This window comes from Drosophila elegans, unplaced genomic scaffold (assembly GCF_018152505.1).
Source record: "Drosophila elegans isolate 14027-0461.03 unplaced genomic scaffold, ASM1815250v1 contig_520, whole genome shotgun sequence".
In the NCBI taxonomy this organism is placed as follows: Eukaryota; Metazoa; Arthropoda; class Insecta; order Diptera; family Drosophilidae; genus Drosophila; species Drosophila elegans.
The window spans coordinates 2,688,097-2,709,324 of NW_024545903.1; the positions used below are offsets into that span (position 1 = coordinate 2,688,097).

Here is a 21,228-nt window from a genome sequence, read left to right on the forward strand (position 1 = left end):
TTTTACCGCTGAGCACAATTGAAAAGTTATGCATTCACATTACCAGTTTAAAGATAATGACGTGAGGGGTCTGAAAAATAAGACGAGAGCTTAAAAAGCATTTTTCGCAATTAACTCCTGACATTGCCTGTTATATTCAACAAATACTTTTTGCAACATTTTCAGGCTATACAAACGAAATAGTTCAACGGTGAAAAACTCATTTACAATTTGCATTAAAAATACCAAGATAAAGAAAAGCAACGTGGGAGAATAACAGAAATTTAAACAACAATTACAAATTGAGCTGCCACTTTTGTGGAATCCGCGAGAAGAGCAACGTGCAACGTGCAACGCGCAACGTGCAACGTGCAACTTGACGCCTCATTTGGCCGAACTTCCGCCGACGTCCGACACGACCCAAGGAAAATGGCTATCTGCGGCGCCGGCCCCACCTTAATGGTAAGTGCACGGGGTTCATCATTCTGAAATTTTAATATAAATAACCGACAACTGCGAGGGCCATCGAGGCGTGAAAACAACAAGCGCCAGTGGAGAGTCTTCAGGCGAAAATGGCCAGGGCCTGGGAAAAGTGTCGGCCGTTGCTGCGATTTTGTGGACAGGAAATGGACGATCCACTCAGACCATGTGGAATGGTCTCGGTCTCCCCTTCCTGGCACGCACATTTTGCGAATAATTTATTTTCATTGCACTTGAACTTCAATTAGCCAGGAAACAACAGTGGCGCTTGGGGTCTGGGGCCGCAACTTTTTGAGCATCCATTTAATTACCAGCCATAAAAATCATACACCGTATGCGAATATTTCAAAGTCTTTTGGCCAAATTCGTTACGCAATTGGCATTGATTGTTTCGCTTTGTGGAAAACTCTGTTGATTTTATGACCTCGGCTTTATGGAAGGCCCGCTGTGGTTATCTAACCGAATCGCAATCGGAATCCATATCCAACTGCCCGGACGAAAGGAAAATGCAGCAACATTTGCAATCGAAACTGGAAATTTGCAATTTAAGTGGATGGAAAAAAGTTTGCGGCCATTTCTGGCATTTCTTTTGAGCCAAGTTTCCTTGTGGCCCAGGAAGTACCATCTCCCCATGCTCCCCGTTCTCCATACACGCCCCTCTAGACCAGTCAAGTCTTTTATGTGCATTGAACTTGACTTTGCCTTGGGTTTTGGCCAAAGAAAAAGACCAAACTGGTTCTAACTGCCGCCGTTGCAGCTGCAGCCACAAGCAGTTGGTAACACCCATCTCCCAACTCCCACTGCCAATGCCATAGCCAACAATTAGCCCAAGCTGTGCCTTTTGCCTGCTCCGCTCCGATTTCTTCTGGTGTCTCGACTTGGTCTTGGCCCACTCTCCTGCTCGTCTGAGCCACGTTTTTCCGCCTTGTTGCATACAACAAGAGGCGATGCCGTAAGCGCATATTGCAGCCAACAATTATACAAACTTGTGGCCAAACAGCAATTACAGAAGCCATTTAATGAAGCAACCTACTCGACATGGAAGAAAGCGAGAAGGAACAACGAAGTCCAGAGGGAGAAATGGATACATCGATTGGGTGTCCAGGAGCTTACATATATTTCACTTTAAGGAATAACATAATATTAAATCCATTTTCACCAGGAGTTTCATATCTTAGTTAGCCACCAATTTCTAGGTGCTGATTTTGACATTTAAATTATTTAATCGTTTGAAAATCGGAAAAACCCGCAGAAAATGAATTTAAATTTTGAGTATGACCCACAATAAAAGTCAAAAGCCACTCAACTAGGAAACGATCAAATTCCCTTAAACTCAAAAGTAATAAGGCCATAAAAAAAAAACATTAAAATCACTTTACAACTTTATCACCTCGGTGCAGAACAAATGCAATTTGTTTTCATTTAACTGAACAAGTCTTTTATTATTGGTTGTCTTGTAAAATAAACCGTACCAAATGCAACAATAAAAGTAGTTTAAAATTGTCAGCACAATAAATATATATATATTGTTGTCAGTTGTAAAACACAAAAGCCAATGGGAAAAACGTAATTTAATCAAAGTTTAGCTTTCACTGCAAATATTAAAGTTTCAATTCCAAACTAATGTCAAAACAAACGAAAACGAAAACTTTTTAAAACGGAATGCAGATGAACGAAGAAGTCCTGTGAGTGGAGTTGTTCCTTTGCCTCTTAGCGGGTCGTAAAAGAATTGTTAACTAGTTTTCGCAGCTCTTTTAAGGCCATAAAATCCAACTGAGCAAACAGAAACGAACGCAAATAGCAACAATTTTTATCGCTCTTTTCTATTGAATTTTAAAACGAATCCAGCGCATGTTCCAACTGTAATGAAAAGACACTTTTCCGGGGAAGGAAAATAAACCGAAAAGTGTTAAATAGAAAGCACATAAAATTTTATGCAACCCAACTGAGGTTGAGTAAATGTTCTACTCTCTGTGGAAAGACGAGAGTGGGCCGGATGCAGTGGCCAGGTTACTAGGCTCAAAGGGTGGGCGTATGGGGGCGTGGCACATGGTATAAATGGGGGCACAAGGGGCGTGGCTATATGACGCTGCCCGTTGACTGTGCCAACTTCATAAAAATTCACTCAGGCGCAGTTTTAACGGCCGTTAAATGTTTACGCGGTTGCATTTTTTACGACCGTTGACAGTTCATTTGGATTTAGCTCGATGAGCTTAGTTAAAGGACTGCTGGAAAGAGAGATAAGTCCCCTGGGTGCAGTTTTTTTTTTTTTTTTTTTTGGCTTAAAGGCCTTTTAAAACTTACCTAATATACAGCTGACTGGGTGGATTTAATTTATTTCCTGTTGATTCGCCAACATATTTCCACCACTTCTTATCGCAGTCCATCGCGAAATGTAAGTTAATGATACAGCTGGTGGCATTGCATCACAGCCGAACCAATTCGAATACCATAATTGGTCTTACGTAAAACGAGAGTGTAAGAAAAGCAATTGAAATCGAACATCGATGAGTTTAATGGCCATAAAAGCCAAGTTCAACATGTTGACGTGAAAGTGGCGGCGGCCAGGCGAACACCCAACTTCATTTGCGGAGAGCTCGTGCGCAACCCGTTTTATTTGTTGATTTTTTTTTAGAGTCCAAATCCGAGCCGAGAATCGAGCTGAGCCAGAGCCAGAGCCAGGTTCCAGTTGAAGCTGGAGCTGGAGCTGGAGCTCCAGCTTCCGTCCAAATGCGGCTTGGTGGAAAGTGAAAGTGGGCAGACGACCAAAAAGCAGGTGGACGGGTGGACATATACGGATTATTTATGGGTCTGGGCGGCCGCATATATAAACCAAAGTTGGTTCAACCCTCGCAGATGACCATAAATTACTATTTTTCTTGGCTCCATTGAGAAATTATCGCCATAAATGATTTATCGATTTTACTTACATCTGAGCGAATCTTAACCTCAAAATAAATCATTTTTATTTCTATAAATTTCTTTCTTATTTAAGTGCATTGTTTCTTAAAAACAAGCTAGATCGTATTTGACACAACCTAAAAACTTATAAGAAAGCTTAAAATCCAAATTTTTTTTAAAGGGTATGTTTCACGAACTAATTGTACTTTTCCATAATATCTGTGTGCTCCACGGTATTGCTTAAAATACTGAAATCCAATGTTTGACGACATTAAACTAATTATGTAGTCCATATAAATGCAGTTACCTAATTTTTTTGCTGACAAACACTCTAAGTACACCACCGTATTATAAAATAAAGGTCTCCGGCTTATATATATATGTATCATTTTTTTTGGAAATTTTTCCAATCTTTAAGTGCCACAAAAAAATATATCTTTAATGAATTCCATTTTAATTTCTTTTGAAATCTTGTAATTTTTAGTTGGATTATAAGTATATTTAGTTTTATTTTTTAAAGCATTTTTTATTTTTAACTACTACTTATTTTCTCTAATTATAAAAAAGGCATGGCACCCTTTAGCAAGTCTTAAAAAATGTAAGATAACTATTTTTACACATTTCAGATGATGATATCAATAAATTATAAGTTAAACTTAAAAGCACAGCTCGAGGTGGCAATATTTTTATAACTTAATTATTTTTCTTGTTCAGATACTGCTTCTAACTGTGATCTTGACTCTCGGCCAAGCAACGGATACTTGGCATCGTCTGCCCTCTCTGGAAACCTTTTCAACATATGAGGTAAGAATTGAAAGGCCAAACTTAAAAAAGGATCTAAATTTGAACCTAATGATTTTCAGGACATGCAGCGTTACTTCGATCAACGTAATTTCCGCGGCATGAGGCAAATTGATAACCCCACAGGGGACACATATTTGGCTGCCTTTAATCAGTATAACGAACAGCAGGAGGATAAGACTCCGAGGCGGGTGACCCAGTCCCACTCCAGGATAAAACGGGAGCAGCGCCAACTTCCCACCGCCCCGAGAATGCTACGTTTTGAATTGGCAGATGCCGTGGAACCTAGCCCAGAACTTAAGCAAATAATGAGGCAATATCATGCCAGGGCCTTGAAGGAAAATCCCACATCTGTGACTCCTCATAGTACAACTCAGGCACCCTTACCAGCTGTAAGCAGCACCAAGGGCCCAAAGATTAAGTCCCGGAAACCACGTCGTCAGAGAAGATCAGTCATTGGCGCCCAGCAACCAGCGGACTTTAAGGTCCAGATGATTCCCTTTCAAGAAACGGATGCGAGGGAGCCCGATGCCCTGACCGCTCAGCTGATTAAGAGGGGCCGCACCCTGGATCTGCAAAGTCAGGCCACGAGATCTGCTCCAGAGCTCCGCCAGTTAAAGCCCCAAGGGGCTAGAAATCAGCCTTTCCAGGTGCGGATTCGCAAGACGAAGCGCTCCAAACGCTCAGCTCCGCAAATGATCAAGTTTGAGTTGGCGGACGCCAAGCCATTGCCTCAAAGGGTCGGAAAACAGCTGTCATCCGAAGCGGTGCCCACGCTGCTGACCATGGAAGCCCAGCCACGGAACCAAACCCAATCTCCCCAGTTGACCACACCCTCTTCTCGGATGGAGGACAATGACATCCTGACGGGTGAGGCCACGGCGGAAACCAAGCGGATGTATGTTTACAAGGAGTCACCTTTGACCTCTGGACATGTGAAGACCAAGAAATCCCTCAGTGCCCTGCCCCACGAAGTTCAAAAGGTCATCGGCCAGCTGATGAAGGATGGATTGGGTGGCAAGGCGTATGTGAAGTATCTTCCCGCCCAGAAGACCGATTACGAGCACTACAAGACCAAGTCCGTAGCCTATGGGGCCAAGCCTCTGGGCAACTATGTGAAGTACATCAACAAGCCATTGGAGGCATCGGTAGCTCCGGCTCCTGTCCAGGTGCACATCCAACCCGTTCCAGTGGTGGAGCAACTGCGGTATGTCTACAAGCCCGCCTATGTGGCAGCTGCTCCCACAATAGCGCAGCCCATTGTGGTCCAGGAGGCACCAGTGCCCACTGCGGCAGTGGAGGAAGTGCACCACACCTACACCGCCGAGCTGGCACCACCGCCCACCCAGACTCTGGATGTGGTTGTGCCGCAATTCAGGCCCTCCAAGCCAGATCCCCTGCTGGCCGAAGCCCCCGCCATCTATGGCAAGCCCCTGGAGGCCTACAACTACGCAATCCAGCCGGAGGAACCCTCTCCTCTGATCAAGATCGAGTACCATGCCCAGCCGGATGGCATTAAGGAGCACTACAAGCAGCTGCCCGAGTTCCAGCAGCTGTCCACGCTCATTGGCAAGTCACCGGATGACCAGATTCACGGCCTAACCTATCTCCTGGCCAAGGAGATGCAGGCCAAGTTGCAGAGGCAGGGCAAGCAGCTGGTGGATCGGCCGCAGGACAGCACGGCACCGATCCTGTTCCACCCGGCCCAGGCTCCAGCTCCAGTTGCACCCACTCTAAAAACCCTTTTGGACCATGGATCGCTGGGCATCCAGCCGGGTCGCCTGATCGGCATGGCCAAGACTAAGCAGTATGTGCCCATCATCGAGCCGGGCAACAACGATGTCAAGGAGCTGCCGACGGTGGCCTCCAAGGTGCCCACACCCAGTTCCTACATCGACTACACCCACGGACATGGCCTGTCCAACGGATATGAGGGCGTGGCCCAAGTGCATGAGGAGCCGGTGACAACGGTGGAGCACGTGGTGCACCATCCCACGGTGGCCACTCACAGCCAGCACCTCAATCCGCACCAGCTAAACCAAATTCAGCAGCAGCATCATCTCCAGCAGCAGCAGCACCACCACCACGGACTGGTGGCCACTGTCCTGCCGGCGGAACTGGATGCGGACAAGGGCGAGAATGGCCTGCACTTTGCGCACAGCCAGGAGGACAAGTCGGTGAGTGAAGATTGCAGCCTTAAGGGCCTTGGGTTTAATCACCCTTCAAAACTTGGGCTTAGATTGCAGGCGAACTTCTCTAAGTTGTATTGCCACAACCAGAAGTAATTCCATGAGATTTCACCCAAAAAAAACATTATTCAATAATTTCTAGTAACATTTCCATCAGTGGATTAGTTTTAATAGTACCCAAGTTGATAATGAAGATGAAAAGGCAATTTCACAACCATAGTTGTAGAAATAAGTTATAAAATCGGAAATATGAGACACATTTATTCGCATTTTAAAACTTTGAAGCATTGAATTTCCCTCACAAACGCAAATAAAAGCTAAGGCTATAGTTTCATTAAAAACAAGAAAGAAAGCAAACTTCGGCAAGCCGAAGTTCATATACCCTTGCAGCTATTGCATGAATTAAATACTTTTGAAAATATTTAAATTATGATTTACTTGAGTATATGCTGAAAAACATTGAAACTATGATGATTTGCAGCTCAATTATAAGATAGTTATTTTATATATTTTTATTATTTCTATGGGAGCTATATGATATAGACGTCCGATTTTGATAAAATTTAAACCATAATTCTGAAATAATTAAACATTGCTATATGTCGAAGAACTAAACAAAAAATTAAAAAACAGAAAAGTTATAATTTTTTTTCATTTATTTTTCCGATTGTTCCTATGGGAGCTATATGCTATAGTCGTCCGATTTTGATGAAAATTAAAACAAAATTCTGAAATACTTAACCATTACTATATCTCGAAGAACTAAGCAAAAAATTAAAAAACAGCAAAATTATAATTTTTTTTCATTTATTTTTCCGATTGTTCCTATGGGAGCTATATGCTATAGTCGTCCGATCCGGCTCGTTCCGACTTATATACTACCTGCAATAGAAAGACAACTTTTGGGAAAGTTTCATGCAGATAGCTTTAAAACTGAGAGACTAGTTTGCATATAAACGGACGGACAGACGGACAGACGGACAGACGGACAGACGGACATGGCTAGATCGACTCGCCTAGTGATGCTGATCAAGAATATATATACTTTATAGGGTCGGAGATGTCTCCTTCACTGCGTTGCAAACTTCTGGCTGAAATTATAATACCCTCTGCAAGGGTATAAAAATGTACAAATGTACAAAATGTACAAATTTGTAGGTAAATAAGCTTAAATGGTAGAATATATATGACTGAACGCCTGCCTTCGTTGTTTTCTTTAATAATATATATATTTTTTTTAAACCAAACAAAATCGAAAAGTTTTCTCAAATCTGTTATGCTTATGCCAAAGCATTTGAATAGCAAAATATGTTAATATCGTAAAGTGGCGGTTGGACTTGTGGAAGTTTCACTGTGAATCCGGGGAGTTAGGCCCCCCCCAAATGCATTAAATTAAGGCATACCTTGGGGCGCTCAACAAAAGGCTTAGCGCTCTCCCGAAAGCGTGCCCCATTGATTGGCATAGGCAAAAACACAATCAGCATAAATAAGACGAGCTGGGGCGGCCACAGACAAACAAACACGGTGCCAGACGGATAGACACTCCACTGCACGACACTGCGGCAGTCACAACAATGGAATTCCCTGCAGCAGGGACCTTCACTTCCACACCAACATCCTCATCCTCATTCTCATCCACATCCACTTTCACAACCCTGCTACCTGCTCCACTGTGCATCCTTTTAAGGCCACCTTACCCCCGAGTAACCGCTCTGTGTGCAATTCAGTTTGATTGCCGATCCATGTCTCGCCGGTAATGCACTTAATCGAATAATTTTCAAGTTCGACAAGCATTTTCAATGTCGTTAGCCAGTGTTCCCCCCCATTTCTCCTTCAATCCATCGTCTACTACCTGGCAACACAGCCACAAAAGCAATGCAAACGACTTCGTCTTTCATTACTATATAGTACTAACCATTCGACTGCAGCTTGCCAATACACTTGGGAAAAATACTGAAATATATCAGTTCATTTATAAATTTATAAATATTAATTAAATATTTTCAATTATCATTTCACCTGATACAACTTACAATATTTTATTTAAATATAAATTTCAAATAAATATAAAAATAAATAAATTTAATTTGATATTTGTCCAAAAACCAAATAAGTTAAACTCATTAAAATCAACTATTTAATTTTTATTGATTTATATTGATCAAGATCGAATTTTACATCATAAAATGTAACTCATTAATTGAAACCCGTACTCGTTTCTAAGTGTATGTGTACCGGCCCGACATTTTGGGGCGCTGTCTGGACCAATTGATATAGATATATGGCAGCTGATACGGTATATATTCATTTGGCCAACCTCAAGCACTTGAAGCGTGTGCCAGGGAAATGCACTCCACTCTACATGCGTCTCGGAATTAACATTTTTCTTTCACTGGCGGAAAAACTTTCGCGCAGCTTGGGGTTTCCTGAATTTAATTTATCTGTATTTCTTTGGCGAACCAGAAGGTAAAGTCCCGGGCAATGGAGCGTCTTTGTGCGCAGCCAGGCAAAAGGCCACGAAAAGTGTCTTGGAAATGCGAAATGAGCAGAGAGTGTGTGCACAGCCACCAGACACACCTGAGTTGGGGGAATGAAAGGAAAGTACAGCAGGTGCGGGTAACCCCGCAAAATAGCGAGTTTAAGGACACCAAAGACATCGATACGTACATATTTGTATTAAAAGCGCACTTAAAAGGAACGAGCGGTGTAATCAATTTAAAGAAGAAATTTGGGTTTTAATTTTTTGACTTTTGATGATATTTTAAGTCGAAATAAGTTTGATATAAAACTCCCAAGTCGAAATACCGCTGCTACCAGATTATCAATAGAAATTTTGTATTTTACCAAATTTAATTTATTTAATTTATAAATATTTAATTTTGAAAGTGGTCAACCCGACAACGGCGTCTTTAGAAATGAAAATTTTTTTTTTATTTATTTTTGTTTTGTATTCTTAAAATGTCATACATTTCATTTCATTTTTATATTGAAAAACCCATCAAATTCAGACTTCTAGCCAAGAATACCCCCTTAATACTACTATGCTAAGATCCCCCTAAAAAAATTATCCACAACTTGACGCCGAAAAGTTTGATTTACTTGGAAAATATCAAAACAATATATAACACTTGGTCGCACATTGCGTCGGCCAGTCGTCCAGCACTGATCACCACACTAGTCCACCAGCCTCACTTCATTTCGGGACAGGCCATTTGGTAGACGAACTGCACGAGGGTGCGGGTGGGGCGTCCGGTCATGCGCTTTTTGGTGAGGTAGGGCACCAGACCGTACTTGGTAAGCAGTCCGGTGCCGCGGGTGTCCAGATGCGCCCAGTCCACGCAGGGCACCAGTTCGTGGAGGATGGCGGCCGCCAGGCAGGAGCTGGCCAGTCCCCGTCCGTTGTTGCTCAGATCGTAGGACCGCTCGTCGGTGACCTGCTTCTTGTAGTACTGCCACAGGGGCAGGCGCCACACGCGGTCCCCGGAGATGGAGCCGGCCCGCTGGAACTGCTTCCAGATGTAGTGCGAGTTGGACCAAATGCCGGTGGCGCCACCGCCGAAGGCCTTCTTCACGCCAGTGTTCAGGGTGGCTATGTCCACAACCAGGCGCGGCAGATAGGTCTTCTGGCCATAGAGCAGCGAATCGGCGAGCACCACCACGCCGGCCTTGTCCAGATCCCGCACAGCCATCGACTTGCCATTGAGCAGTGTGACCACGTCGCCGGGCTTGGCGCTCATGCCCGAGGGCATGTTCTCGCACAGCGGGATGATGCACGTAACGTTGATGGGCAGCGACAGGGCGGCGATGCAGCGCATCATGGCCACACAACAGGCGCCCGCCGACATGCTGCCACGGTACTCGTCCATGCCCTTGCAGGGTCGCAGGTTGAGGGCGCCCGAGTTGAAGGTGATGCCCTTGCCCACGAACAGGATGGGCTTGTCGTCGGGTGCCGCGCCGCAGTAGCTCAGCTCGAGGAGCACGGGCGGCTCACAGCTACCCTTGGCGATCATCAGGAAGGCGTTCAGCCGCTGGGCCTCGATCCAGTCCATGGTGCGTACCTCCACGGTGATGCCACAGGGACACAGGGCGTCCACAGCGGCCTGGGCAAACATGGTGGGCGTCATGCAGTTGGCCGGAGCATCGCTCAGACGCCTCGCCAGATTCTGGGCCTCCGCCTTGAAGATGCCACGCGTCCAGCCCTCGTGGTCCGGGGATTCGAAGAGCTCCAGCGTTGGCACATTTGGCATGTTCTTCTTGGACAGATTGTCCGGGTAACGCCACACAGCCAGTTGAGAACCCTCGGCCGCTTGCTCCGCATAGTCCATGCCGTCGACCAGCACATTGGTGATGCCCTGCTGCTGCAGCGAACGGGCGCCCACGCCGGCGGCCACTCGCACGAACTCCATGCCCTCGTCCAGCATCTCCAGTTCGTTGAAGCCGATACCCTCCAGGCCCACGCCCACAACGGCCACGGCAGCGAACTCCGTGTCGATGTTGTGGAACACCTTGCCGCGACCCAGACGGCCATCCAATTTGGTCTCGCAGATGGCCTTCATCAGCTTGCCGTGCACCCGCTGATCGATCTTCTGGCCCGCCGGCGTCAGTTTGGGGTCCTTGTCGCCCTCCTTCTGGTACAGGCCGACGACCACGCCCCTCGTTAACGCCCTGCCCTCGCCGCAGGAGAATCGCACTCCGGCGCTGGACAGGATTCGCGGCTTGCACAGGCCACTCGCGACTTTCAACGAACATTGGAACTGACGAAGCTTGTTCATGGTGACTTTGGCTTTGCTTTAATTGACTATATGGATATTATGATACTCCGAAAATCGGTTTAGGGTTTCCAAAAATCCCCTCCAACGAACGCTACTAATACTACGAATTTGGGCGATTAAAAAGTCCGTCTGGTTCCACACTCAAATTTTTTCAGGAAAACCGGGAAAATATGTTTAGAAAACAGAACAAAACTAACTCGGAAAGCAAAAACGGAAAATTTTTTCTGGGGACTTTTAAAACGAACGATCTGTTCTCTACCGGCGTACGAATTAAAATGATTCTGAGCATATTGAGGCCTCAGAGCTGGGAAGGCACCTGTCATACGGATTCCAAGGAGAACTTGATCCCAAATTTTTATATATTTATTTTTATAAAGTTGCTGAAAAGTACATTTAATCAAATTACCAAATTAACTAAGGAAAGAGAATTTTTACAAAGAAAAATGGTCTATTATTTTTATCATTAACAGTAATAAAAATTTAGGAACAAATTTATATTATTACATATATACACTGATTAAAAAAATAGAAAAGTAAAAATAAATACATTACTATTGGATTGCAATTTTTTTTAAATTATAATATTAAGTACAATTGCATATAAAATTACATGAATTAATATTACAAATTTCAATAAATGTGGAAAATATTAATTTTTAAGTAGTTCCTATTTTTTTAAATAACATTTTCAGATATTTAAATCACATAAAAAAAACTAAAAACTAAAAAATTCAAAAATATTTTAATATTTTCATATTCAAAATATCTAATAGCCGCAATGGATGAAAATCAAAGGGAAAGTATTTTAATAAAATACACGATATTTTGATTTACCACGTTTCTTTTAACAGTGTACTAAGGTCAACATTTTTATTAAAGTCTTCAAAATGACATGAGTTAAAAATGTAAACATAAACCATTATTTTTCCGAAATTCTTAGTGATTACATAATTGACCTAACATTTTGAATAGATATACATAGATATCTTAAAGGAATGGAAACAAATTTATACTTATTCATATTTTTTATTATTAATCATATTTTTGTAAATCTAATAAGGCAATAACAAGCCATTTGCAAGTGTTGAAAAAACCCAAAGTATATATAATAGTGCCATTGAAAAGCTTTTCGTCTAAGTAGAGAGTTGACGTGCAGTATACAAAATGCAATTGCCACAAAGAGGCCAAAAGGACCACTTTCCAAGCAAGTCGACAACAACTTCCCTCTCCTTAACTCCATTCAGTCGCTGCCAATCTACTTAAAATTGTTTTCGAGCTGAATTTTATTTTGCAGCGGGCAGCACTTTTATTTGACTCTCAATCGACAGAGTCGGAGGGTGCAAAAGCTGATTACATTTTATTTATTGGCATTGCCAAATTGCAATGGGGATATCTTGCATCTCTCGGCTCTCGACTTTGGCGTTAATGCGTATTAAGCCGGGTTGGCCAAGGCATCTCCATGCAGCTCCAATAAACAAGGAGTCAAAACTGGCCGAGAACTGGGCAACTGGGAAACTGGGAAACTGGTGCTGAAACACACATTGTTTTACTGCCGTTTAGCATGATTTTTAATAGGCTTTTGCCTTGTTCCTGTACGAGTTGTCATCGTACTAAGCCCCATTGCCCGGTCTGGTTGTTAAACCCCAAAAACGCCGCCTGATGGTCATGATGGGCTAGCAAAGGGATGCCCAGACATTGTCCTGCTCCTGCTACTCCTTCTGCTACTGCTCCTGGTTTTCGTCCGTCCAATACGTCCAATCCGTCCGTATCTGACAGGCAAACGACACTTGTTAGGCTCAAGTTTGGGTGGAGTTTAGGCCGCTCTGGGGCGGATTGGCCAAAAGGGGTGGGAGGGAGGAGGTGGCCGTGCCAACATGCCGTTGCAATGCTCGTCATGGGACTTGTTTGACGGCATCTGCTGCTCCTTCTAACGTGTGCGAACATGGTCAGATTTTTCGGGCATTTGTCATTTTATTGTGGTCGAAATGGTCGGTAATGGTCGTCACTCAGTCTTTCAAGCCCTTTACAGGGCAACTTCCAAAGGACGAGCTTTGGGTTTTACCATTTAGCACAAAGTAAAAACGTTCAATACTACGAAGAGTGTCAACCTGATACTAGCTGTCTATTTTTTCAACAAAAAATCAATTTATTTAAATTTAAAAATCCAGCATTAAGAATTTAAATTTTTAATTGATTTATTTTCTTACCCTAACTGTAAGCATAAAGCAAGCTTTAATTAATGTAAACTCATATGAAAGATTAATATGACTTTACTAACAAATAGTTAAATTGGCTTAAATTGCCCGATGTCTTTGTTTTGGGATAAACTGAACACAGACTTTGCTTCGAAATACTCTCCTCAACCAGTACAAGTAACCAAAATTTTGGCAAACCTAATTAAATTAAAACAAAGCAGTCACAGGATGAAACAAACCAGTAAATCAAATTAGGAATGAAATATTGACAGAAGCCTTTGAAGAAAATTTGATAAATTAAGGGTGTAAATTAACAATTAATGTATATTAATGGATGTCATGTTTGATTTGTATCATTTTAAAAAGTTTCATGATCTTTTTAATAAGTATGCTATACATAGCCTTCATTCTATACATAGCCTTTATTACCTCTTCATTAAAATGCCGTTTAATGCCATGCGGTCGACTGCAATTTTTATCATTATCGTGTTAAGTGTTAAAAATAAAAAAAATAAAAAAAAAAAAAATTTAAGTATGTAAACTATACAAAAAATTTAATTATATAAGGTATTAGCTATTCAAGCTCTACTGTAGAATGTTTGCGTTTGTTCGTGTGCTCGCTTGCCATCTGCAGGTGCAATATTTTCTAGCTCCCACTCACATATTTTAATTTCATTTTTATTTCAACCCCTTTGCTGTTGCTTGTTTTCTTTGGCCTTCTTCTTTTTGTTGCCAAATGTGGGGGCACAACATATTTTTGCAAGTGTTGAAAGAAGGATGCCTGGGATTTAAGTTTTATTTAATGGAGCCCTGCACAACATATGTTTTTGGGGATTATAAGTTCGGTTCAAGCATTGCGAATCACTCGACAAAAGGGTTTTCCACACAGCAAAAGGTTGGCTCCCAAGAAATCCCCTTGGCATGTGTTTCTAATGTGCTCCGAGTGCCTTTGTCCTGCAATTGATGGGTTTCCAGTGTGCTTTCCTTTTTAAGAAATTTGCAACTGAAAGAACCTTAAACAAGGCATCCAAAATTGGTGTCGATTTCCCCCAGCCTGCCTCAGCACATCTGACCCGATGGTTGACTTTAAATTAGCTTCACTTCATCCGCTACCCATAATAAACCACAGCCACCCGACTGCAACTACAGGGATGGCTAATATTCCGGCCCTCCCAGAAAGGGAAAAACTATATGTAGCCCATGTAGCTCCATGCCATTGCTCCTGCTATTCCTACTCCTATTCCTATTCCTATTCCTATTCCAATGATGTTTGCAACGTATTGACAGTCACATTCGCATAAAAATCACGTAGTTTGACATTTTTCTTGCTGCTCTGCCATTTCGTTAGATGGTTTTCTTTTTTTTTTTTTTTTTTTTTGTCAGCTGCCGCTCCTGCAGGTCCGATGTGGAGGAGCAGGAGTTCCAGGAGCAGCAGCTGTCACGCAATCAGTCCGAGCGCAGAGCCAACAAACTGATAACTCAATTTTGGTTAGAGACGCCTCCCCCGCCCCCTGGCTGGAAAAATGAAAATTGCTAACAAGCGAGCCATAAAAACTGTGGCCAGCGGTGGTGGTTGCATTTAAAATTTTTCACCATTTTCCGGCACTCTCCTGAAAATTATACAACAATTTTCGCAAAAAGGTCCGCCGGTCCGTCTAATCATCGCCCAGTGCTCTTTTCGGATCTGAAGCTGGAGCTGTAGCTGTAGGGGTCATAATTGCGTGGCCCAAAAGTTTCGTTGGAAGGCGGTGGCAATTGTGTCAATGGCTGCCGTGTGGCATCAACGAGCCCAGGACATCCATTTGCCTGACGAACGCTGTTGAACACGTTCCACTTGATGGGGCTTTTCACACTCCCACTCCACCGCAAAGTGGAGCGCCCAGCTCACCATTCAGATATCCACACCCACAAGCACATGGCAATGGAGCAGCTCCGAACGCATTACATTGTAAAATTGGTTTTTGTAAATTGTTTGGACACAACATTTATTTCCATTTAAATGCGATTTGGCCCGACTCGGTTGCTGACCATCCTCGGTTCCAACTCTTGTTCAATTTTAAATGAGCATGCAGCTGCAACTGCCACTGCCACTGCCACTGCCGCTGCCACTGCCACTGCCACATGCCACATTCCTGCCCCCAACACCCAATCCTTCCTCCTGGCCAGGAATCTCTGCCTCTGCCTGTGTCCCTTGAGGTTTTCGAGCTTCAGTACGAGGTGTTTGCAGCGCTTAAACGAATTGTGTGAATAATAAACGCAACACACTGGGGGCACAACCATCGGAAGGGGATTCTGGGCGACTTTAGTTACCCAACAAGGATTAGTGTTATGGCACTGAGGGGGGGTCGGGGAACGGAGTTCGGAATCCTTTCCGGCTGAGTGCAAATCATGAGCTAATTGAAGAGGGTAGCTAACGCAACGATTTGAATGGCTAAGAACGAGATTAAGTGGGGTCTCACCAGACTGGAGTCATGTGGAAATTTAATACCATAAAATCTAATGCTGTCTGCTATCCAATTTAATTTCTTGTAATTTATCTTACTGATTGGTGTTCCTAATATATGCAAAACAGATTCTATTAGGCAGTTGGTATACCATTCTTTACTTTTGTATCATTTAAATTATATTTATTTATTCAACCTTTATTAAAATAAATATAATTTAATTTTTTTTCTACACAATCCTTTGAAGTTAAAGAGACAATTATTTTAAATATCTTAAAAATAATTAGTTGTTAATGATAGAAATGAAAATTTTCAATAACTGGTAAAAAAATTAGTAAGCCCAAATATTTTTTATTCAATTTTTATATATTCCCTTTAATTTTTATCCATTGCGGTTTTTAGTTATTTTAAATATGAAAATATTACAAAATTGTTTCATTTTTTATTTGACTATTTTCGGATTTTATTTAAGTATACGAAAATTTAATTAATATGTAAACCATATTTAAATTAAATAAAATGCATTTATATCAAATAGGAGCAACAATTTTGAATCTAATAATATTCACATTAATTTAAATTTTCAATATTATGATTTCATATTTAATTTACAATTTTAGATTCAATAGTCAGATATTTCTCTTTACTATTCCGTTTTTATATCAATATATCAAGTTAACAAGCTACAGTTGTCAGTCGTTTGTGTTATTATTTTTTTAAACTTTTATTCGCTTACGTTTTATATTGATGGTCTCAGCTATTGTTATTTTTTATTGACAGCCCCAGGGGCTTAATAATTGTCAGTGGTTGGTCAACTTTTCTTGATGTTCCAACCGCAAAAACCTGACAGGCAAACAACAAATCGAATTAAGTGGAAAATCACAATGAAATCCAGTCGCACAATGATTTGGGCCACACCCACGGATAATGAACATCCTGGCCCCTCCGGCCGCAAGGGTTAACCACAAGGACAGCGATGGGTGGTTGGGTGGTGGGCTGGTGGGATGGTGGGGCTAAGGTTAAGGCCAGGCCAATGCCGCTGGGCAAACAAAAGGCAAAAACATTTTAATGAGCGCAGATGAAATGACAAAGCCACGGGGTTTTCGGGGAAAAAAGGCGGGGACAGGGCCAGGCAGTAACAATGCTGATTACATGCAAATTAAAAGAAATAAAAGTCAGCCAACGCCTTGGATGTCCGATGTCAAAGCATTCTCATTTTGGCCAAAAGGAAGTGGGTGGCGGCGGCTCGGAAGTGCGCATTAAGTTACCAGCGGAGCCGGGGCGATGGCTTATTGCTTTTCGCCATGAAAGAAAGTTGGAGCTGCTCGGCATGTCAATTTGGACATACTTTGGCCATCTGATCGCTCACTCGCAACTAAACGAACTCACGTAGTTTGGGCTGCAATTGCATTTTGCACTCGACTCGCTGCACAATTCGCTAAAAGCCAGCGCCAACAGAGACGTGTTAAATGCAAAAAAGTGTCCGTGGAATTCAGCAATAAACTTGGCTCGCAGAGGCACTTTTGTCATATTTGGCCAGCCATCTATCTATTTATCCATCCCATCCTTGGCAATCTCATGGCGACGGGGCGCAAAAAATTGGCCACGTCATCGGGAAAAGGGTCCAGTTCAATATGGCACGTGATCTGATTCGGATTCCACTTCGCTGGGCCCAACATTTTTTCCAGACAAACATTCGGACTCACCCCCCACCCGACATGTTTCATCTGCAATGTAATTATGTTCAATGTAATGAAACCAACTGGTAGTGAAATTCCAAACTGCAGAGCCGTGCAGTACAATGTTAAATCTTGTCTGGACTCTAGCCACAAATTTGCATACTCATCCGCTGTTGCGGTTTATTTTCACTTATTTTCACTTATTTTTTCCTCCAGACACATAGAAATCTATTAACATTTTTGCCGTGCTTCTAATGAAGCCCTTACCAGCACAGAAATACTTTTTTGCATTTCATTAGGAGATGAAGGAGATTGCAAATGTTGGCAAATTGCTGGAGCAGAGAATTTATTAATTATGTTTAACGCGTTGGCGGTAAAAAGTTGAAAACGAAGAGGGCAGACTGCAATCAAATCGAGTCCTTTCTTGAGGGGAAAACTCCGTAGAACAAATGTCAATCAGGCTTGCAATCAAAGGAAAACACTTCTGCTAGGTCTATACATTTTCTAAAGCCACGAGAAACTTTTGTTCTGTCACACGAAATAACATTTCCCCTTCGTAAGTTAAATCTAGTCAACAATGTAACTTAATTAAACTTAATTTACAACTCATTAACATATCAAAAAGTTTGCCACGCCCCCTTCTCAGCGCACAAATCTTATGGCCTGGCCATAAAAACCGCAGAGGCAGCCCAAAACATGTAGCGAAAGTTGCCAGCAATTGTCGTTGTCGTCGGGATCCCGAAAACATTTGAATGAGCGGAAACGGAAACGCACACTCACACCCGCGAACACACATCCACTTGCATATTTTATTCTATTTTCATCTGGCTGAAATGCGAAGTACTTACAAATAAAAGGCAAAGCCAAAATTGTTCAGGAAACAGCAAAACGACAGCCATGCTGCATACAGAATGCCACAGATTTTGAGGGGATTCAGATTCGGATTCAGATTCAGATTCGGATTCGATCGGGGACTCGGGGACTGGTCTCGTATATTGTTGCAAATTTCATTACGATACAATTTACAATCGCATGCATAACAAACCGAGCCGTGCGAGTGACAGACAACCTCATGTCCCCCACTCCCACTCAAAACCCCCCATCCCAATCCCAATCCCAATTCTCACCACCTCCAGCCGCCCCCGAAATCGGCTAAGACCCAATTCTGCTTTTGCACTCAATTGGGATATACCCTTGCTATCCTTTCAGCCTTTGCATTACCACAATTGGATTGCATTTCCGAAAAGTATCTTAATAAAGTAATCCTTTTTGACACTCTACATGTTACTTGAAAAGTAATTAAATTATATAATTTACATTTTGATTTTCCCATGTCGTTTGTACTTAATGCCTGAGAAAATTCCTAAAATTAAAGCTCCAAATTAAACTTCGTCCCTTGTTACTTAAATCTATAATTAAAGCCTTCGCGATACAGAGCGATGCTGTTGAATATAATTTCTATCAACATTTTATTTAATTGTGTTAAATTTCAAGTCGATAGGATAAATGCTTTCAGGAAACTAGGCCTTGGAAGGCTCCTTCTCAAATAAATTACGACTTAAACACTCACTTAAAATGTATTAAACCAATTTTATTCTTATTTCTTTTCATTTCACAAGTTCAATTTAAGATAATACTATATCTGTAATAGAGTATACTAAAATTGGGTTACAAAAAAAATTATTGAAAATATATATTAATAAAATGTTAAACAAGCAATTGCTTTCGGCATGAGAAACCATTGTAACCCCTTTATAAAGTGTGCACAATCTTGTAATCACGAAATGTTCTTATATATTCGCTTTTTTTTTAAGTAACAATTGTCACAGCGCGTCTTCCAGTTGTCGCTTTCAGTCTTCACTGTACATGACAGTGTGCTTAATGCATTTTGCATTTTGCATCGCATACTTTTTAGCATGCGCACGAATTCGCCACTGCAGCAGTGTTGAATGTGCATATGGGCGGGACTGGTGGCAGTCACTCCCTTTTGGTGAATGCGAATGCAACTTATCGGTTTACTGAACAATCTACGCAAATACATAACTAACTTATTTCCCGCCCCGCCCCCCATGTCCCTTTGTGCTTTCGTTGCAGCTGCAGCAGTACGCCTCAAAGTATGCGTTCGGTTATCGCATACGTGATTTCCATACCGGCAACGATTTTGGCCACAAGCAGAATCGTGATCTGCACGGAGTGACACGCGGCCAGTACCATATCCTCTTGCCGGACGGAAGGATCCAGAATGTAATCTACCACGCCGACGATACGGGCTTCCATGCGGACGTCAGCTTCGAAAGCGGCGCGAAACATTGAATCTGGTCTACACCAAGCGGCCTAATGTGCAATCTAGGTTAAGTTAGCCATAAGATCTTCTACCTTAACAAAGGAAGTACCCATGTCAGTTAATTGAAGACTCTTTATCGATAAAACGAGCCTTTTTCATTGACTCATTGACAAGGTTTTAAATTGGCTTATTGTTTTCGCACGCTATGCGAAAGAATTAAGTAGCCAAAATAAGCCAAGGAAAAAAATTTCAACATTTAAAGTCTCTTATTTTAATAGAAACAAACAGATCCGAATTAATACAGATAAAAACAATTTTAATAACCATAACTCAATTCAATTATATTTATACCTGGTTTAGGAACAAAAAAAAGGTGCAAAATTAGTTTAAATCAAAAATGTTTTTAAGCATACGTGTTTCTGTGTCTAAGATAAATTTGTTACTAAAAAAAATAATCTAAAAATGTATGTCTCCAATATTGTCATTTTTTAATAGAATGTAATATGTTGACTCTTTTTAAGGTAGAGTTATCTCACACCAAAAATGCAAGCATTAAATTTTCGCGCATTTAAGCATAGACTATTGCATTCAAAGTATGATAACAAAAAACACCATTTACAATTAAATATTCAAAATTCCACACAGAACACACGCCTCGAAATGGTCATTCATTGTTTTATTGTTCAACTAAATACCAAATAATGACATTACGATTGTTCTATTCTTGTGCAAATGCTATCATAGATGTTAAGTGATTTCCATCTCATTTATATTTACTTGAGCACTGCTCAAATTAGTTTAAGCTCATGAAAAATGTATTTTAAATTAAGAAGCCAGTGCAATAATGCAGGCAAACAATGCCAACCAATGTGTTTAATCGATGTGCAATAAAGTGAAATCAATAAATTAATGACAACATGCGTGAACGGAGGTCTCTGACAAATTGAGCAGCTTTCAGCAAGGCAACTGCGAAATGCCTGACGGAATCGATTCGAGGCAAACCTTCGAATATTGAATTGGCAGATGCGCTCTGCTTCGTTCGCCTTTTCTTCCATAATTGACTTTTAAATGTTCGTTATTGTGCGTTTAACGCACAACCTGAGCAATTATTCAAGCCTTGCCAGTGACCTTTCGCTTCCGCTTGGCCTTTTATGGTTTTGGCTTTTGTTTCCCACACTCAGAATAATATTTTAGATTAATTAAATTTAGCAATGCGGCCTTGAGTTTGCTAAGAAAGTCTTTGTTAAAGGTATATTAAAACATTTACACCAATCGATTAACCAAGATTCCAGTTTTATCTCACAATTTTAACTACCATTTTTATAAGCTAGCTGTGTTTTTAAAAAAGCTTAAGCTATTTAATGAGGATATTTGTTCCTTCGCTTTTATTTTGTCAATTAAAATTTTGAACATTTAGTTGAACTTGTATTTTTATGAACATTTATTACGTTCTTTATTAAATTTACTTTTATTTAGCCTTTACAACACTTAATTATAGGTTTGT

The 21,228-nt window shown here is 41.6% G+C and overlaps 2 protein-coding genes across 2 annotated transcripts; one reads left to right on the top strand and one right to left on the bottom strand.

The window, feature by feature from the left end:
- The first annotated feature begins 408 nt into the window (after positions 1-408).
- LOC108149846 lies at positions 409-19,753 on the top strand. Its single transcript, XM_041709894.1, has 4 exons — positions 409-441; positions 4,075-4,164; positions 4,224-6,338; positions 19,535-19,753. Exons 1-4 carry the CDS (start codon positions 409-411, stop codon positions 19,751-19,753), a joined length of 2,457 nt encoding a protein of 818 aa, XP_041565828.1.
- On the bottom strand, positions 9,426-11,402 carry LOC108149847 (cytosol aminopeptidase). Its single transcript, XM_017277724.1, has one exon. It carries the CDS (start codon positions 11,120-11,122, stop codon positions 9,539-9,541), a length of 1,584 nt encoding a protein of 527 aa, XP_017133213.1. The 5' UTR covers positions 11,123-11,402; the 3' UTR covers positions 9,426-9,538.
- Positions 19,754-21,228: the final 1,475 nt, after the last annotated feature.